Source organism: Carcharodon carcharias, chromosome 15 (assembly GCF_017639515.1).
Source record: "Carcharodon carcharias isolate sCarCar2 chromosome 15, sCarCar2.pri, whole genome shotgun sequence".
Taxonomy (NCBI): Eukaryota; Metazoa; Chordata; class Chondrichthyes; order Lamniformes; family Lamnidae; genus Carcharodon; species Carcharodon carcharias.
The window spans coordinates 34435880-34457251 of record NC_054481.1 but is presented as its reverse complement, the minus strand read 5'-3'; the positions used below and the strand labels follow the sequence as shown (position 1 = coordinate 34457251).

The following is a 21372-nucleotide window of genomic DNA, read 5'->3' as shown; positions in this document are numbered from 1 at the left end:
TACAAGGGCAGGTCAGAGGCTAGGAATCATGTGAGTAACTAACCTCCTGACTCACCAAAGCCTGTCCACCATCTACAAGCACAAGTCAGGAGTATGATGGAATACTCCTCACTTGCCTGGATGAGTGCACTCAAGAAGCTTGACTCCATCCAGGGCAAAGCAGCCCACTCGACTGGCACCACATCCACAAACATTCACTCCCTCCACCACCGACGCATAGTAGCAGCAGTGTGTACCATCTACAAGATGCATTGCAGGAATTTACCAAGGATCCTTAGACAGCACCATCCAAACCCATGACCATTACCATCTAGAAGGACAAGGGCAGCAGATAGATGGGAACAACACTACTTGCAAGTTCTCCTCCCAGTCACTCACCATCCTGACTTGGAAATATATCATCATTCCTTTGCTGTCACTGGGTCAAAATCCTGGAACTCCCTTCCTAATAGCACTGTGAATGTACCTACACCACACGGACTGCAGCGGTTCAAGAAGGCAGCTCACCACCACCTTCTCAAGAGCAACTAGCAATGGGCAATAAATGCTGGCCTAGCCAGTGAAGCCCACATCCCTGAATGAATAAAAGAAAAATGGGACGAGGTTGTGTTGGAAACATGTGATGTTAGAGGTGTAAGTTGGTGGTCTTTGTGAGAGAATGTATTTATGGTTGGGTGCTCAGCTCAGGTTCAAATAGAATGCCAAAAGGTTATGAACTGTCCGCTTCAACCAGTCATTGGATGGGGAGTGGCATGGAATCAACAGCAAGGGTACAGAGTTTGCGATGGGGGCCAAATATGGCCAAATTTACCAAATGCTTACCTGGAGAAAACTGTAGCTCAACCAAGACTTAATGCCAGAAAACAGTTGAGCTGCACAGAGGAAGCAGAATGGAGACAGTGGGTAGCAGAATGGAGACAACAGTGGCATAACAGAATTGTAGAATAGTTACAGCACAGGAGGCCATCAGGCCAGTCGTGCCCATGCCAGCTCTCTACAAGAGCAATTTACCGAGTCCCACCTCCCACTGCAGTTTCCCCAGAGCTCTGCAATAATTGTAATTATTATTATATTGTTGGATATCATCAATGTATATGTGGAATTTAACCCTGTGTCTTTAGATGACGCCTGTATCTTTAGATGAAGCTGCCAAAGAGCAGCATGTAGATGGGGAAAGGAAGGGGCCAAGGATAGATAGAGCGGAGGCTGTCAGACTTTGTGGGACTAGGACTTGAAGCAACTGATTGGATGGTCTCAATCTTAGTGACGAAGAAGCATATCTCAATTTCTGCAAAAGCTTAAGAACTCTTTTTTTGGAACATAAATAAAAATACTCAAAAGCTCAAAAATCATGAGATTTCTCCAAGCCACACACTACAAGAAGGGAAAATCAGCATCATCTTCAGATATCCTTCAGACCTGTGGACATTTTCATACTAAGTACCTTTGCCCCAAGTTTCTTTGTGTGCCCAATGCCATCAACATCATTCTAGTAACACTGGCACAACCTTGCACTTTTATTAAAGAAAGGGGTTTAGGCGACTTAAATATATGAGTCATCAAATACAGTTTCAAATTATCCTTTAACACAAATTGACAAATCATGTTTTTCTACATACTTGTGTATTAAAAGACAAGTTATCATTTCAAGAGATTACCTTTCTACCAATTCTGAATTATTTTCAAGCAGTTTTTAATGACAAGATATGAACACTATCTCACTTGTAAAGTGCATGAGTGTTATTCTGTTCAGGGATTTTTCAGTTTTCAGGCATATTTTTCTCCACAAATTACATTTCAAAATCAAATTTAAAAATAAGTAGAAAAATTTCAAGTCTATGTATCTCATAAAATGGTTAGGCTGTTAAAACGTGTCTCTTTGCCCTTGGGATAAGGGATGGAAGAAGAAGTCAGCCTGGTGCCAAGGTTGCCATTCCCGATTTCTATGGAGTAAACTCTGGGGAAACCATGCCCATGTGAACCAGAGACGAGAACACAATGTGATATTCCCCAGGGTGAAATAGTCTAACAATTACTGTCTACCCTTATGCATGAATTGTGGTCACTTGGGTTGTGTGTCGATATCTAAAATCCAAGCACTAGTGACTTCAAGAGAGATAAGATTAATGGTGGAGTAAGAAACAATAACAATTTCATTAATATGCTTGACACTAATTTTAAATAGACATGTACAACACACAGAAGGAACCTCAGATAATTGCTCACCAGATAACTAGCATGGGCCTTGTATTCTATGTACAGAACTGGTATCTTTGTTTGCAAATGAAGGGTTTTATGACCTTTTAGAAGATAGATAAATCTGAATTGAGCTTCATTGTTTTCTTTCAGAGTGCAAAATGTTAAGAGGATAGAAAATTTTACACTTGAAGTTGTAGGATTAAGGAGGCACAGGAATGAAGCCTATCCATATTGCACTGGCAGGAATAATCATAAGGTCAAAATAAGCTCAGATGAAGAAAGCACTCCAACCCATTTGATCTCATCCTTTCAAAATGGAAACATGACCACCACAAAATATTACCGTACCTTGATAATGTACTGCTCTGCACTAACCAACTCAACATCTCCCTCCCTTTGTGGGTGTTACTCTTCCATCTTCCAGAGAGAATATTTCAAGGTATACGTCTGGCTCCTCCCATCTGGCACCACAGTGAACGCACTGAGGCTTAAAGACCCAGCCAGTTTAAAGAAATGGGAGTGGGAGTGTGCACAAAACAGGCAGTAATGGAAAACCCCCCCCCCCACCCCCCCCCCCCCCCCCCCCCCACCCCCCCACCCCCCCACCCCCCCACCCACCCACCCACGCCTGTTTTATCCTCGCCAAAGGCCAGGAAAATCAGGCAGGGTGTATAATAATTGGTCAATCCACTACTACCTGTTTTGAATCCCCAGAACGGAATTTCATCTCGTTCTCAGAAAGATATCCTATGCCATTTCCCACAATTCTCCAGCAAGTAACAGCTTGGTCAAAACAGCCTGTCCCCCAAACTCCAATTCAACATCACCTTAAAACCCAGGTTTACTCCACAAACTGCAGTGGAAACTCAAGCCTGAAAGACGTATTAAAAGCCTCTCCTACCCCACCCCCAGCAAAATTCTCTGCCTTTAAAAAAAAAATGAAAAAGCAACGAGTGTCCTACAAATGCGGTATCACTCACTGGGGGAATTGGATAAATATGTGATGGGGAACAAACAAACAAAGCTATGAGAAGAGAGCAGGCAGTGGGATTAGTTTGGAGTTACTCTTGCACAAATAATCCCCTCTACTGTAAGCTTGTGACTCCACTGATTTTGTTGCTACTGTTTCTAGACAGTGAACTGACTGGCAGCTTATTCAACGCCATTTCAATCAAATAGTGCACTGATTCTAGTGCTGCCACCATTCTTTCTGAAATGTATGTTATTAACTACAAACTCTTACACCTTAACACCTTCAGAAAGTAATGACTGCTGCTAAATAATCACAACCGCTATTACATTCCTTACATCCTCCTTTTCTCCACTGAAAATTTATGTTCTGCAGGCACCTGTGCAATATTGATAGCGCAAATCTCAACTAACCAGAAATTTCTGGACAACTTGACATCTTCATGAGCTTCTTTTTTTCACCTTTCTCTGTCCAACAATAACTAAGGCAACAAATTCACTGGTATACATTCATTAGTGGCTAGGCAACAGGCACCAACACAGAAAGCAACAACCGACAACAACATCTGATAACTTCCTATGCGGCACTTATGGCAGACACTGCCTCTCAAAGGTTAGTCCCTTCAGCCATCAGCAAAAGTGTATCATATGAAGCTACCCCATCCCCAATATATTTGGTTTGCTGCAGGTCCATCAAGTTACACAGATGGAAGAATGCTAATGACAACTTAATCCCTGTTGCACACACGGTCATTCCCAGGAAGTCTGTGGCCTTGTACAGTATATGCATCTGCTTCAAAAGTATTCATCCAGGGCAAATTTCTCATTTAAAGAACTCCCACAGGTAGGCACAGAATTTTGTTCAGAGCTGGATGGAAGAGGATTTTGAAGTTTCAGATATCCAAAACTTCAAATAAAATGAATTTCCCATTGCAAAATAGAACATGTTGTTAACACTGTCCCTCCTCACTTATCATGAACAAGGTCATCATGCATTTCCTGCACTTTGTGGCTAGACATTGCTTTGGCTCTACAACAATGCATCACTCAATTCAGAAGGAAGAACAATGCCACAGGAGATTCGCTCTCTGTTGTTTGCATATAGTGGTCTTCCTGTACATGCCATGCAAACTTCCTATCACAGCTTTCCCACAACATTTTGTTGATAACGCCTCTTATTGTTAGAAAACATTTCACCATTGGCAGCCTGACAGAGGTTATGCCAAAACGTACTGCATTACAATGGATAAGATCAATCTAAAACTGTATCCTCTGACTCAGCCATCCTCACCACCAATGGAGCTCTCTATAGGTATTATTTTGATAATTAGATGCTGCATTATTTTACACTACCCTCTAATTTTTCTACTACAAAAAACTGATCAGATACAGGTATTAAAAAAAAATAAAAATACAAGAACAATTATCAATGTTAAAGAATCTTTTCACCAACCCACACAGAGTTTGGATACAATTCTTTAAGTGCCATCAAGATGTAACTGTTTATACAGTCTTTATCAAAACTAAAATTCGAGGTTTTTATTGATTCTTCATTAAAAATTTAACCGGTGTACCAGATGTTGTTTCAGAAAAGATGTAATTTTGTCATAGTTTTCCACTGCTACAGCAACTCACTGTGTACTTACGCAGACATAGTTCTGGTCCTCCTGGTTGGTAATGGGCTGGGGATGAGGAAGCCCCTCATTGGTGAAGGAGAACGCTCCCTTAGCTTAGTATTTTCAGGAGTGTGAAGAGCTGCAGAAGATGGTGATAATGGTGATAGCTGGGCAGATGTAGGAGATTGTGGTGATGTGGAATGAGAGGCCATTTCCAAAGAGCGAGGAGAGTTAATATGTAGAAGCTGAAAAGGAAAGGAACACAGTTACTATGCATTCAGGATACATAACAAGTCAATAAAAAAATAAAGTCTTTCCTTTACTGGGGATTTGGACAGATCCCCAAATCTGCATTGGGAATCCCTGAAAAATATTTTCTGGCTAAGTGCACATGTTAGCAGACACTTGAAACATAACATTACAGAGTTAGAGATACAGTTATTGCAGCATTTTGGACCCAGAGAGAGGTTTAAGGGTCTGGTAGAGTCCAGTGTTTGAGGACTCAGGTTTGAAAAAAAAGTAAAAGGAAATATCAGCATATTGGTTATGTAAATAACTTGCAACAAGGGTTTTGAATGACTAGCTGTAAAAAAAGCAAAATTTAACTTTAAGGAGAACTGCTCAATATAGACAGGACTAGGTTTGTTGTTGGTACTGTAATTAGGCAAAACCTAGTGCATTAATCCACATCTACTATATAAGTCTCAAAGGCAAAACCAGTGTATATTTACATAGAATCTTTCCTGAATTCAATGTATTCAAGAGTTCCACGGCCAATTAATTACTTTGAGATGCAACTGCTGTTGGGTTGTAGACAAACCTGGCAGCCAATTTGTAGACAGCAAGGTCCCAAAAACAATAAGAATGATAATTCGTTCATCTATTGTAGCAATGTCAGTTGAATGGTTAAATCTGGCCAGAACACCAGAACAACTTTCCTGATGACTTGGTCTTGCTGGCGCACTGTGGATGAGCTGCAACAACTAACCAACATTTCTTCAACAGCAACCTCCCAAATTTATGACTGCGACCACCTAGGAGGACAAGGGCAGCAGGTATGTGAGCACATCACCACACCATCCAACCTTAAAACATCATGGTCCCTGAAACTTCCTACCCAACAGCAGTGGGAATACTTTTACCACATGGACTGCAGCAGCTCAAGAAGATAGCTCACCTCCATCTCGACAGCAGCTTCTAATAGGATATAAATTCGGCCTTAACAGCAATGCCCATATCCTGAGCATTATGTGCTTTTTAAAAATTCTGTGAACAGATTTAAAATTCAAATTAAACCCCTGCAGCACTTCATTTATTTAACTTGGTTCCATTAGTAACAACTGGCATGTGTATGGTGCGCTTAACATGGAAAAATAATCACGAGACGCTTCACTGAAGTGTAAGCAGGCAAAATGTGAGGCCTACACAAAAAGGGAGATATGAGGAAGGTTGACCAAAAGTTTGTTCAAAGAGTTGAGTTTAAAGGCGGAGAGAGGCTGAGAGGTGATGAGGTTTAGGGACGGAAAATTCCAGAGCTTAAAGCACGGTTCAGTATATGGCCATGAATGGTGACATGAAGCGTACTGACAAAAGATCATTGAATTGAAATATTAATCCTGCCTTTCTCTGTCCACAGATGTTGCCTAACCAGCTGAATGTTTCCAACATTTTCTCAATATTATTAGAATTTAGATGTAATTGGCTTTTGCAATCAATGCTACATTCTAGAGTTTCTAAAATTCCCTTCCATTTTTCTCAGCTGCTGAGGGTTCCCTTCTACCTGTGTTGGGCCCCTATTGGATCTTGTGGATCCTCATCGCACGCTTGTTCTAAGTGGTGACTGAGTTGGTGCTATAGATAGAGTTGATTAGCAGACACTTCTTAGGTAGAAAACATTATGTTTATTTACAAAGGTGCTCCGCAGCAACTACATGTGCTTTCACTTCAAACCCTATCTCCATACTACTGAGTACTAACTACAGAGGTAGACCGCACTATTCTTCTATTGGTTACTTAAGGTCATGTGATTTTCCTTTATAACATTCTTCTTAAAGTTATATTACACATTAGGTAAAACCATAATTACCGCATCCCTTCCCCTTTACTCAGAAATACATTATACATTTACAAGTACAATTTTCTCAAGATAGCAAATTATTTACACTGGTAAGTAATTTACAAGTTCAGTCTTTCTGGGGGTTTCCATATGCATGTAGAATGTCTCAGCTCTACAACTTCAGATGCTTTGTCAGAAACCTACTTTTCCAGAGTTGCCTGAAAATCATGTGCTTTGTGGGCCTCCTGCAGATCTGTATCCTCAACTCCTGCAGGAACATCAGACATGTCTGTACTGGGTTGAGTTCTCTCAACAGGAAACATTGACCCAATAAAGAACACTGGTGGAATCATTTCCAGGTGATTTTTTTCTCTTCCTTAGATGATCCACATGTCTCTGTATGACTCAGCTTTCCACGTCCACGTGGTAAGATAGAGGTCCAGTCACTGCACTTATTTCACCCAGTGACCAATTTGGTCCTTCTCCAAAGTTCTTCATATATACACAGTCTCTCCACTGGTACATTTGCTCTCACAACTATGCCAAACATGTCTAGTTTTCTAACTTCCCTGACCCCTTTCCACCTCAATCTCATCCCGAGACGGCGTTTCATCAATAATTCCGCAGGTGAGACACCTGTTGTTCTGTGAGGGGTGGTCTTATAATGAAAAAGAAAGTGTACTAGCTTGGTTGGTAAGGAATCTCCAGTTAACTTTTTCAAGCCTGCTTTGAACGTTTGAACCACCCTGTCAGCCAGTCCGTTTGAGAAAGGATGGTACAGTGCAGCTTTTACATGAGTGATACCATTGAGGCTGATAAACCATTGAAACTCAGCACTCATAAATGCCATGCCATTATCAGAAACGAGCACTTCGCCATGAATGGCAAAACTTTGTAGTTTCTAGATTGTAGCAAAGGATGTTGGTGACTTCACCTCATATGTCCATTCATTTTGAGTGGGTATCGACAATGAGCAGAAACATTGTTCCATGAAAGATCCCACGTAGTCAATGTGTAATCAGACCGTGGCCTTCCTGGCCACCCTCAAGGATAACAGAGCTGTTGAAGATAATTTTTGCAGTTGCTGGCATTGCACACAATTCTTCACTAAGCTCTCTAGATCACCATCCAGTCCAGGCCACCATAGGCAGCTGCATGCTATGGTCTTCTTTCAGGATATTCCTGGATGTGCACTGTGTAGTTCCATTAACAGTGGCTCTCTTCCATTTGGAGGTACTATCACTCATGCTCCCCACAATAAGATGCCATGCTGGCTGGTTATTTCACGTCTTCTGTTGAAGTATGGTTTCATTTCGTCAGATACAGGCTCGTGACCAACCATGAAGCACTTGTTCTCATACTCAAGATAGGACTGGGTCCTGGCTTGCCCAGTCTCTGATCTGTCGAGCACATACCAGTGTGGAATCTAAGAAATTTAAAAATGCAACAAATTCTTGTGGAACTGGGACATCCTTAGTCATTTGCTTTTACAGGAAAATGATAAGTGCATCAGCGTTTGTAATTTGATTTCCAGGCCTATGTCCAAAAGTGTACTCGTATGCTGCCAGGACTAAAGCCCATCGTTGTATTCTTGCTGAGGCTATGGGTGGTATAGTCTTGTCCTCGCTGAACAATCCTAGTAAAGGCTTGTGGTCTGAAACAATTGTAAAATGATGGCCATATACGTACTGGTGAAATTTCTTGACACCAAAGATGATCGACAGGCCTTCTTTTTCTATCTGCGAGTATCCCTTTTCTGCAGTGGTGAGCGTTTCTGATACGTTTCCTATAGGCCATTCTGTGCCATCGTCCAGTCGATGGGAGAGCACTGCTCCCACTCTGTAGGGGGATGCGTCACACGTCAATACCAATTCTTTTCTCTGGTCGTAATGCACTAATCAGTTGGACAAGTGCAACAATTGTTTCAGCTTTATGAAAGCTCCTTTCTGGGGCACCTCCCAAGACCAACCTTGGTTCTTTTTGAGTCGATAATGTAGGGGTGCCAGTTCTGTAGACAAATTTGGTAAGAGCCACCCATAATAATTGATCATTCCTAAGAATGATTGAGTTCTATGGTGTTCTTTGGTGCAGGTGCCTCTCTTATGGCTCTCACTTTCCCCTTAACCGGGTGGAGGCCCAGTGAATCTACCCGGTGACCCAAATAGATTACGTCCCTCACTTGGAACATGCACGTTTCTTTTTTTTTAAAAAAACGCACTCCAGCCTGCAAGAAACGTTTTAAGGCTTCTTCTAACTTCGCCATATCAAGCATTGAGTAGGTGGTCCTTTCTGCCAGAATGTCATACAGGTCTTCAATTTTTGAAATGGGGCATCTGTCTAACTTAGCTACTTCATTAACCGTCAATTTGTCGTCTCCACAAATTCAAATGCTTTGATCAGGTTGAAGGACATGGTCTATGGGCGCTGCCCATTCTGAGATCTGCACAGGTTGTATAACCCCAGTTTCTCTAATCTATCCAGTTCAGTGTTGACCTTTTCTCAGCGCATAAGATACCTGTCGCGCCTTCATGAATCAGGGGTTTGCCTCTGGATCAACATGAATTTTGCTTGCAGCCCCTGGATCTTCCCAAGTTCACCCCTGAAGACTGGCATACTTTCGTAGTAGCTCTGGTAACCCAACTGCTCTCAAAATGGAAAATTTCTGCCCATTCTAACTTAATTTCCTTCAGCCAGTTTCACACCAGGAGGTTTGGCCCCTTGCTTGCTACCATCATCAAGGTTAGCTTTATTAATTGGCTTCTGTAATGGATAGTTATTCTACTTATGCCTTTGACTTGAATGTCTTCAACTCATGTATGTCTTTAATTTGACATCAGTTTCTTCTAAATTTAATTGATGTTCACCATAATTGAGATATCTGAAGGTATGTTCCCCAATTGTAGTGGATGCTCCTGTGTCCACTTCCATTCTAACAGGTCTGCCATTTACATACATTGGTTCTGTCTTTCCAACCTTCAAATTAAATAACGAATAAATATCTGAATCTGTTGTTTCAGGCTCTTCTACACTGTAGATCTCACTGGGTTTTTTTCTGTTTGAAAGTATGCCACATTCTTTCCTTGCACTGTCTCATTATGTGTCCATTTCTATGGCAACATTTGATTCTTTTAAACTGCCAATCATTAAAAGACTATTCGTTTCCACCTCTACTGAAATTATTCCTTGTTTTCGCTGCTAAGTCATTTTTTTCTCATTTTCCAGCTAGCAGGGGCTGTTTCCCACTTCTCGGCAGAATATTGCATTTTCGAGCCCTTTTTGGCTGGGGTCTCCTGCCCAAAGTGGACGGTGCTATTTTGCGCTCCCAGTATGACTTTTGAATCCCTTACTGCACTTTCCATGGCCAGTGCTCTCTCTAGCACCATCTTAAAATCCAAATCTGTTTCGGATAACAATCTCTTCCCAACAATGTCCTCATTCACATAGCAGACCAAACAATCTCTGAGCATGTTTTTAGAGATGTACCAAACTCACAATGTTCCATTAGCTGCTTCAAACTTGCCACAAACCAAGCAACTGTCTCCCCGGGGCTCCATTTCTCGAGTTAAATTTGAATCGTTCCATTGTTACTGAGGGCTTTGGCTGGTAATGACCCTTCACGAGGTCCACCAATTCATCAAAATCTTTAAAATCTGGGGCACCAGATGCTGTCAAACTTCAAATCAAGCCGCAGGCTTTATTTTCACATGTACTTAAGAGGATCGCCTGCCTCTTCATTTCCCCCGTAATCTTGCTTGCTTGGAAAAAGAACACGAGCTGTTCAATGTAATGAGACCAATCGTCCACGGCTGGATCAAACTGCGGCATTCTGAGAGGGAATTATTTTGTCGAGTTGAACGGAAATTCTACTTACAATTACTGTGCGAGGTACAGCCCAATTTTGTTTCTCTTCATTTCTTCTGTTAACTTGTTTTATCTTCGTCGCCAGTTTGTTGGATCTTGTGGATCCTCGTCACATGCTTGTTGTAAGTGGTGGCCAACTTGGTACTACAGATAGAGTTGATCAGCGGACACTCCTTAGGTGGAAAACATTACGCTTGTTTACAAAGGTACTCAGCAGCAACTACATGTGTGCTTTTACTTCAACCCCTATCTCTATATTAGAGGTAGCCCACACTACTCTTCTATTGGTTACTAAAGATCATGTGATCTTCCTTTATAACATTCTTCTTAAAGGTATGGTACATATTAGATAACACCATAATTACCACAGCCCATGACTGAGTCCAATCATTTTTTGTACTTCCACATCACTCCTCTCCCTCTCTCAGAACCAGGACAAGGGCCTCCTCATCCTCACCTCCCTTTCAGTGAACTTTTCAATCCACCATGATTCCACCAAACCTTCCCACAACTTCCCTCCATTGATAAGGGATTTTACCTCTGCGGCAACCTGGGTCAAACAACCTACCTCCCCAGGCACTTACCCAAGCCACTGCTGCAGATGTACTACCAACCCATTCAGTTCCACTCACACCACCGTTCATAGCTTCAAACCTTTCACCTGGGTGAGACAGCAATTAACGTGCAAATCCTCCAACCTTTCCCCTGAATTTTTTTAAATGCTGCCACATTTTTCAGTCCAAAGGAAGGGTCCTCTGACTTAAACACTAACTGACATAAATTGCTGAGTATTTCCAGCATTTTTCGTTATTTTAATGTCAGAATTCCAGCATCTGCAGCATTTTGCTTTTTGTTTCTATCGCCAATATGTAGTTGTACTGACTGGGGAAGATGGCAGAGACCGGATGAGAAACAACTTATACTTTTAGCAGCAGTCACAGAGCAGATCACCAGCTCAAAGTGATAATCTTAACCTAAAATAACTCGGTTATGATATTTTGCACAGATTGACCAAACACTATTTATGAGGCTATCTTCAAACAGTTCTCTACATCATAGAATTCCACACAAAGTTGATATTTTGTCCCTGGTTAACTTTTGGTTGTTAATTCCAACAAATGTATTGCAGGTTTAAAAAAATATCAATACTGGTGTAACTTTGTATCCAGAGTTAAGTATACCAATTTTTTTGGCTGTTCCCTCTGTCCTGGAGATGTTTGTATGATTAAGAGTTATATGTTGTCTACTGAATGATGGCTGATCAATACACATCAGGCAGCTATTTCCAACTAGCTTGTGCTCTCTTTCAGTGCAACTCACCTAAAATTAGCCAAATAAGCACAAAAGATAGAGGAATTTCAAGTGCAAATTATGTCCAGCACAAAATGAGCTTCTTCAATCTTTTGCACTAATTTAAAAAAAATATATGCTGGATGTTGGCCCCGCCCACAGCCCCAAATTAAATTAATCACCATGGCAAATTTCCACTAATTATGGGTCTTCGAGGAGGATCCTAAAGTTACATGATGAAAAGGGGTAAGGACATTAACAGGAATGTTTTAGCTTTTAATTTACTAGCAATCTGACTACTGTACGCCAGTGTAACTAACAATTGGTTCTGTGTAGTCTTTTTAAAATCATTTGCAATTATTTAAAATCGGGCCTCTTAGGTGGTAGACTGGCTGTTGTGATTAAAAAGCCTTTTATTTTTAACAAACCTATATTAAGCCGTAAAATAAAAACTGCATCAGGCAACTTAGAAAAATTACGTTCTAAACTCCTGCCCAAAGACACTGGTTTATGGAGGATTTTACTTTTGGTGATATGTAAATAAGTTTCAGCAGGAGCTTGAGCAAAACAGAAGTCTTAAAACAACTACAATTATGTGCCTAATTTGCATCCGAATTGCTGATTGTATCCAAAGTGAAAATTCTTGGCCATCACATTTTATAACTTAGAAGTCTCCTCTAGTTTGTTGCCATGTTGTAAATGCTACCACTGCTTCGGATCAGAACACTACAGGATGAAAGGAGGCCATTCTGCCCATTCTGACCAGATCTTTGATAGAGCTATCAAATTGATTCCACTCACCTACTCTTTCCCCATGGCTATGTACATTTTTTCCAAGTATTTATCCAATAAATCTTCTGACTGTTATTGCTAAATTTGCTTGTACCACCCTCTCAGGCAGTGCATTCCAGATCATAACAATATCCACATGTCACCTCTGGTTCTCTGTCAATCACTTTAAAAATTCTATCCTTAGTTACCGACCCTTCTGCCACAGGAAACAGTTTCTATTAAAGCCATTCATGGTTTTGAACACCACTATCAAATCTAAATATGAGAACATATTTGGACATGTATGAATACATAAGATACATATTGGTCCATATTCATATATTTTCTTTCTGGGAAGCAGTACCAAACATTTTAAAGGACATTGTGATAAAAACAATAACTGCCTTACATCTAGTGCGATTACTTCAATATTCAAGGAGTTCAGATAATTTTATAACCTGGAGGATATTACTGAAATGTATTACAACCATTTCTAACATTTGAAGCCAGGTACTATTCTATCAGCTCCGATCAGCTAAGCAAAGCGTATTTCCTGAATTTATTGAAATAAATACTTTCTAGAGAGATCAGGCATATGTAAATATTGGAAATTTTAGACTGGTGCTAAAATGCACTGCACCTGTTCAATTGAGGGAATCCTGAGCCATTAACGTGGAAAGCTGCAATAAGATGGACCCACAAAGGTCAGCTTGCTATGTACATAAAGCTAATTTTCCATGCAGGTTTTTGTAATCGTCTGCTGTAAATTAAGCAATAGGCTCATGGGAAAGAAAACAGGTGTAAATAATACTCATGCAATTTCCACCAGATTTGGCAGATTTTCCACCCAAATTGTAGCAGATCATCATATGGAATTACACAAGAAAAATGGCACTGAAACAGGCCATTCAGCCAAACCAGTCCACGCTGGTGTTTATGCACCACTTGAGCCTCCTCCCATCTTTCCTCATCTAAATCTATCATTTTAACCCTCTATTCCTTTCTTCCCCATACAGAGTTCCTACCCCTTTCAGAAAATAAAATTTCATGGCTTATCCAGGTTGAAGAAGAAATTTTCAGTGGGGTCTCTCAGAGCAGGTGGGTCTCATCAATAGACATAAAGCATTATTTTAGACATCGTCTCCTCCATCACTTGCTTGTTCTTGCTCTGCCTTACCTTGTTTACCATGCTCTGACTCAGAAGAAAGCATCCGCCGAGCTCTCTGCCTCCACAACAACCAAACTTTGCAACTGACACCAACAAACTCCTCACATGAGGCAATCAAGAGACGGGGTGGGGGGGGGGGAGGGAGGCTGAGGACTCTGGCACTTATTACTTATTGCTGTTGTACTGACAGTGTCCAAAGCAGCCAATTGGCACATAGCGCCCAATTGACAAGTTACTTAGCCAATGACTACAGCTGTTCTGGCCATCTTCAAAGCAGCCAGTCAGCAGGGACAATGGGCGGGTTCAGGCAGGAGGATGACAAAAAGTCTGGGGCCCAGACATATAAAAAGCAAAGCAAATTATTACGGAGAGAGAAATAGACATCAGCAAAACATTGGAAACTGTGGGAATTCCGCCCAAAGTCAGAAGAGTCATATTCCCCAGTCTTTTTAAATTTCAATTTCTTAGGCCTTTTTTTTTTTGAAATTTCCATGACTTTTCCGGGTTTTCCATGACTTGCAGAAACTTTGTTCATGTGCTTGAGTACCTTCCCCACAAATGCATCTATATTATTCGCTTCAACCTGTTCCACCTTCCCACCACTCTCTGGGTAAATAAGTTTCTTCTGGAATTCCCTAATGGATTTCTTGGTGACTATCTTATATTGATGGTCTCCAGTTATGCTCTTCCCCACAAGAGAAAACATTCTCTCTGTATCCACTCTATCAAAACCTTTCATCATTTTAAAGGCCTCCATTAGGCCAACCAGGAATCCCTGCAAAAAATCACCCTGACAATTTGTGAAAATACCTTGGGCCTCCTCTTCTGTTTGTTGCCAGGCGCTTCAGGTTGTCCAATCTCAACAAAGCAAGGCCAACAGCAGCTTTTTGGGGCACCCATCATCCACAACTTGGAAAAAAGAAACAGGAGGCCAGAAATGACTCTGCCTGTCTAACTTACATGTCACAAACGGACCTGCATCCGTTGCAGATGCAGCCCCAGCTCGAACCCCCCACCGATGCATATAGCCCTGAAATCCCCAGTCAACATAAAGGGGCAGAAAATTAGAGTCATTTACAGCACATGAGGCTGCCACTCAGCCCAAGTCTGTGTTGGCACTCCATGCAGCAATCTAACCTGTCACACTCTCCCACTCAATCCCCATAGCCCTGGTTTACTTCCCTCAAAAGCCCATCCAATTTCCTTTTGAAACCATTGACTGTTTCTGCTTCCACCAACTTCCAGGTCATTATCACTCGCTCCATAAAGTTCTCCCTCACATTCCCTCTGCATCTCTTGCTCAAAACCTTAAACTTATGTCCCCTAGTCCTTGTACTATCAGCTGATGGGAACCATTTTTTCTCATCTATCTTATCCAAAATTGTCATAATCTTGTACACCTCTATCAAATCTCCCCCCGGGGCTCTTTGCTCCAAGAACAACCACCTAAACTTTTCCAATCTAACCTTGGAACGAAAATCCCGCATCCCTGGAATCATTCTGGTAAACACCCTCTGCGCCCTCTCAAGAACCCGCACAGAATTGCCAGTCTCTGCATCCTTCACCTTGTCTAGGGAATTAATTTTCATCAGCTGTACCACCAAGAAAGGATTCTGAAAATTTAATTTTCAGGCGGGGAAATCTTCTGCTTCCCAATCCTCTGCCATGGAGCCCATTCTAACGGGTTCACAATGATTAATCACATGTGTGTCCTCATGATGGAGGTGGAATAGGAACAGGAAAAGGAAGTGACAAGCATTTTGAAAATAGCCATATCAAGCAAGATGACAAAAAAAGGTCCTTTCCACAGGAATCTACATATCATGTTACTCCCTCAATTAGGCAATTTGCTATACTGACTCGTAACATAATAATTCAAAGTTGTTTTTTAATATTAGTTATTTTTAGAGGTTGGGATGGGAATGGAGCAGGTCAGATAGAGAATACGTCATCTCCACCCAAGGATTACCTATTTTAACCCCAGCCTGACAACCACCCTCTACTATGCCAGTTTGGAATTATTATTTCATACTATGGCCCTGTGGTTCATTAAGTCAATGCTGCAAATTCATCCCTTATGAACTGAGTGGAGAGTGCTTAAACCTCTTTCGTGTAACTCCTTAGAAAGGGAAAGGTGGGGGGGGGGGGGCAATTTAATATGTCTGAGTTTGACTCAAACAAAGGCAGAATTTTGCTGTCGGCGTGCGGGGTCGGGCCCGAAGTCATCGCGCGTCATTTTGATATTTCGTTTGGCTAGCGCGCACCGGAGGCAGCTGCACGCCCACTGAACTGTCAACGGCCTGTTAAGGCCATTAGAAAAATAATTAAACTCTTTAAGCATGCTGCCTGTCCAACCTTAAAGGCCCAAGCAGCCTTCGCATTTTTCAGGAAACCTCATCCATGGGCGGGATGAGGTTTCCTGAAGGTTTCATAAAATAATTAAATGAATTTTCCATGTGACACTGTCACGAGGGGACATGTTTAAATAAATTTTTACTTTATTTATTGAAAACTTTTATAATCCATTCAATCTCCCTGGAGGAACAAGATTGCTGCGCTCTTTCACGCACATGCGCTGACTCTCCCTCCTCCCCCCGCCTGCACAGGTAGCTCTAAGCGCTACCAGCTGTGCGTTACGCCAGGCCAGCCTTAATTGGCCCGCCCGCATAAAATGGCGGAGCGCAGCTGATGGCAGGTGGTGATTGGCTCCGCGCCCACTCCTGCCCAGCCCACCCCGCCATAGGAAAAATTCTCCCCAAGGTTCCAATCCATATCATTGCTTTTTAAAATTATTTTGTCATCAATATTAAAACTTGCCCTGCGTAATTAAACGCTTTCAACAGAAGGCTAAATAAAGGATGCCCAACTGAGAGGTAGCGCATGTGTCAGATATAGCAACTTAACACTCTTCCACCTCCCTACACCCACACAAAACGCCATGCACAGCCACAGCTGACGCCTGCTCCTTGCAGACACGATTCCAACAGTGTGAGAAAAGAAAAAGAGTTAAAGTTATCATTAATTCTGATAGTTATAAGCATCACTAGGTGCACAAGGAGTATTTCAATTACTTTGAGCATTTGCGATTTTTGACAAAATGTCACCAACAATGAATCGAGTAGATGGGGTTTCCCAAGCTGTACAAATTTATACCATGAACAGCAGATTGTATCAAGAGACTTCTGTTCAGTGACTAGCAGAATTGCTTGCCACACTCCTCCAGGACACTTCAAAGCCCAATTTGGCCTCACCAAATTTGTGAGGCAAACCCTTCTCTTTCATACCCACATGCTCTTTCTAGCCATTTAGCAGGGAGGCAAAAAATTAGACAAAGCCAATTCCTAAAGGACCACTGCTCACATTTAAAAGGAGCGGTCAGTACTGTGAAGTGATTTAGTAGTTCGATTGTTTAATGGCGAAAATGTGCACCTCCAGGTACAATGAACCTAGGAGCCTTCAGTTACCTGCTCTGCTTCCTCCACCTTAGACTTCTGGTTTTAAGAGGCGAGTAAGCTTGAACTCCAAAAATTGCCACCCTTTCTCACTGCATTTCCTAAAGCAAGAAATGCACAATAGCATGAAGTGGGTGGCATCTGCTGTGGACTTCCAAAACAGTGAGGGAACAACATTGTTCCAAATACTGTCACTCGTGCAACGAAGCTTCAGGAGCCCAGGTACATTAGTCTGTTACCACAGAATTTGACAGACTATTTAATCACATGAAAATAGTCGTGAGCAATCCGTATCTACATCAGAGATGGGAGTGGGGTCTGCTGAGGCATCTTCCTCTTAAAATGTTCACATATTCACCACTCCATTCAGGCTACATTAAGGATTAAATGACCTCAGGCGCTATAGCATCATCACTGATGATGATTCTGCTCCTGAATTCCAACACCAATTTCCAAACAGGCTACACCAGGCAACAGCCAACTCACACAGTTGTTCACAACCTTAAAATTATGGGCCAAGAGAGCACACATTATAGGGACACCACGGTAACGCACAAGTGAAGGGCTTAGGCCACAGCAATTGGTGTAACACTAAATTTAATATTAATCTTTTTAATCTATTGGCATACAGCCTGTTTCTTGAGTAAATTCATGGAAGGATTTTAATTGCTGGAAGACAGCCGAACGATGTGCAGACTAATGGCTTCAAACTTCATAACAAGCAAATCTTTGCACTAAATATGCTGCAGAACTTTGCACCTCTATGACAAGCAATTCTTAAACCAGGGATGCCCCATTAATATTTAAGTATCTTCTAGCTCATCATTTCTAAGTGTGTAACTAAACAGCTGAATGTGTGTGTGAAAGCCAAACACTGCAGATGCTGGAACACTGAAATAAAATCAGAAGGCGCTAGAATGCTCAGCAGGTCAGACAGCATCTGTGGAAAGAGAAAAAGAGTTAATGTTTTACATCTGTGACCTTTCATCCAAAAAGTTAGAAATGTAATAGGTTTTGAGAAGTGGAAGGGGAGAAGAGGAACAAAAAGGGAAGGTGTGTGATAGGGTGGAATGCAGGACAGATTGACAAGTGGTTTCCTGAGACAAAGCCAAAAAGAGTGGTAACGGGTCAAGTAAAGGACAAAAGGTGTGTCTAGGTAAGGTGCAAATGGCAGGATAGTAGACATCGAAATGCAAAGTAAAGGGCTTAAGAAAAAAAGACAACAAACTGAACCAGCAAAGAAACTCAAAACAAAATGAGGGCAGAGGTTATGATCTAAAATTGAGCACCAGTTGAAAGATAAGTTGAAAGAAGTTCCTCGAGCTTGTGTTGAGCTTCAGTGGAACACTGATCTTTTCTGTCCTTAGCCTGCTGCAGAGTGGGACCAAGGCAGAGAATTGAAAGAACAAGCGACTGGAAACTCAGGGTCATGCTTGTGGATGTTCTGCAAAGTGGTCATCCAGTTTGCATTGTCCAAACAGATGCAACAGAGTTAGAGAGACTGGGAAAATGGAGAGTCCTTACTGGAAGCAGAGCATGAGTAGATGTAGTCAAGGTAGCCATGGGAGTCCATGGGCTTGTAGTCAATATAGGTTGATAGCATATCCCAGAAATGGAGACAGACAAGTCAAGGAATGGAACAGCTGAAGATAGACCATATTTGTGAGTTTAGTGGTTGCAAACCCTTCTCGTTTATCTATAATTTTCCAATTTTTAAACGTAATATCTTAATTTACTCCACAAATGCCTTATTAACTTGTAGAATGGGCACAGTTGCTAAGCAATTGCTTGGTCTTCAAAAGGCAGCCCAAGTTGAGATCCACTGCATTCCCTCACCCAACCTGCTGTACAAGTGTCTCATCTTTGGAAATGGAATTTTGCCACAGACAGTTCAATATCAATATTATTGGCTATTGGTTCAATCAATGCAACTAAACAAGGAATCAAAGTGGATGACATTCAAAATGCCAAAAGTTGAATCTCAAATATAAAGTCATGCAAGTCCCAGGTTTAGAGATAACATGATACATTTATCATCATCCTCTGAGGCTTCTTAGTCAGTTTTAAGGCAAAAAAAGTCAAGGACATTAATAACCACAAGTGAGGAGATTAATTTAAACTCGAGAGAAGTTGGACCCCACCAGTTGAAATTCTCGCCTTGTGGTTTTGCTGCTTGCTCATCCCCTTTCTATTGGATTCCAATCCCAGAAAAAAAATCATTGAACTTCAATAAAAAGTGTTCTCAAAATAGCTGATGTGAAGATTTATAGCTGGTCATAATCCCAGTGAGCTACAGGTCTTCTTTCTCACCCCGAGGGAGTGATCAGGGTGAAGAGGATGTCTAAATTTACAGGTTACTTCACAATGAGCTTCCTAAAGAAGGAGGTTTCACTGCACAGATCTTGCAGTGACAATCATCAATCACATTAAAACACAAAAATCTACACAAAGAGGATTACGTTCCAGAAATTTTGATCATACTTTTCTCCCGTCCACCCCAGCAACAACTAGTACTTCCTGTCCTGAGCTAGTGACATGGACGGTAGCATTCAGAAAGCCCCAGGAACCAATATCTGATTGACAATTTGAAAAGGTTTTTGAGCTGCTGCTATGACTGCTCATAACATTCCATCTGCAAGGGGTTCCAGGCCCCAACACCATCTCTATTGGTATCTCATAGCAGTTAGTGCAGAAGAAGGTTGCAGACTTGGAAACGCCCTCCCTGCCTTGTTAATTAGTACTTTGGAGCTGCACCTGTTGCAGCCATAAACCCTTCACCACTCTGGGAAACCCCAGAAATGCCCACACATTGAAAAGGGGCCAGGGATCCAGCTGAATAGCTCTTTCTTCCCCCTTCATCCTGACCGCTCCGCATAAGAAATAGGTGTTATTAAATCTTCTGATGTACAGATAATTAAAGACAAAGCTATCCAAACCGTAAAACACAGTTACAACATTAGCAAAAACTAAACAACTGAATTCTGAGGAACCCAAGTTTTGAAACAAAACTTTGAAAAATGTAGTGATATGAATGTAAGTGGGACCAAACCCATATTATGTTGTTAAATCAATTTTAAGAAAAACTGTATTCGCATATGGCAAATAGTTTTTAGCTATAATGACTCAGCATCACATGAGTTAGGTGCAGGACTGCATAGTTTGAAACAATGCAGTTGTACATTTTATACCACATGACAAAGAGCGTCAACACATTGAAATGAAACAATCAAAACACAAACAGAAGAGAAAGCATAAGCTTGATCAACATTCCTTTCAACTGAAGAATGATTCTTGCAAATTAAATATCATGTTAGCATAGTTTGTGTTTAGTTGATACTTACTTCCATTAAGACCTGTGTCAACATCAAATTAGGCAGGATGTTATTCTCAAAGGTTTATAGAATGAATTAGCCTGGGCAGGATTTGTGCAGTTATGCAGAAATATTAAACAAACACCCGAATTTAGAAGTAAGACTTCCTTTTAATATTCAGTGTAGCAAGATTAATCCCATTAATGGAGTCAGAAAGGTCATGCTGACCATACAGTTTTTTTTTAAATAGACTGCTCATAGTTTCCAGCATGCCATCTGCCAGACAGGACAAACAACAGTGATCATTGATTAAAGGATCCTGTGCTGTAAATCCACATCAGCAAAACAGATCTAAAAAGCAAACTACAATATAAGAATTTTATTTTGAGACTCCCCAATTTTAACATAATAAAATGGCCTAGAGACGTTTTACTAACATTAGCAAATTTTAATGTTTAGCCTCGAGAGTTTATCTGAACCTATCTTCTAACTGTACAGCAAATTAAAAATAAATAAGGTCAGGCCATCAATCAACAAAAAGCACAGTTAAGTCTCAAAATGCCACCCATACTTAGCTAATTCATTCAATTGGAACAGTTTATGTTTTTGACCTTACACACCTGTTAATCCAATAACAGCCCTGTTACAGCAATGGCTAGCAACTATGTCCATAAACTAG

The 21372-nt window shown here is 41.2% G+C and overlaps 1 protein-coding gene across 1 annotated transcript in view; it reads right to left on the bottom strand.

Annotated features, from left to right (window-relative positions):
• carhsp1 (calcium regulated heat stable protein 1) overlaps positions 1 to 21372 on the bottom strand; it is a 91954-nt gene that overhangs the window by 31669 nt on the left and 38913 nt on the right. The window contains exon 2 of the mRNA XM_041205928.1: positions 4815 to 5029. Coding sequence (XP_041061862.1) covers positions 4815 to 5029 — 215 coding nt within the window. The remainder of the gene's footprint in view (positions 1 to 4814; positions 5030 to 21372) is intronic.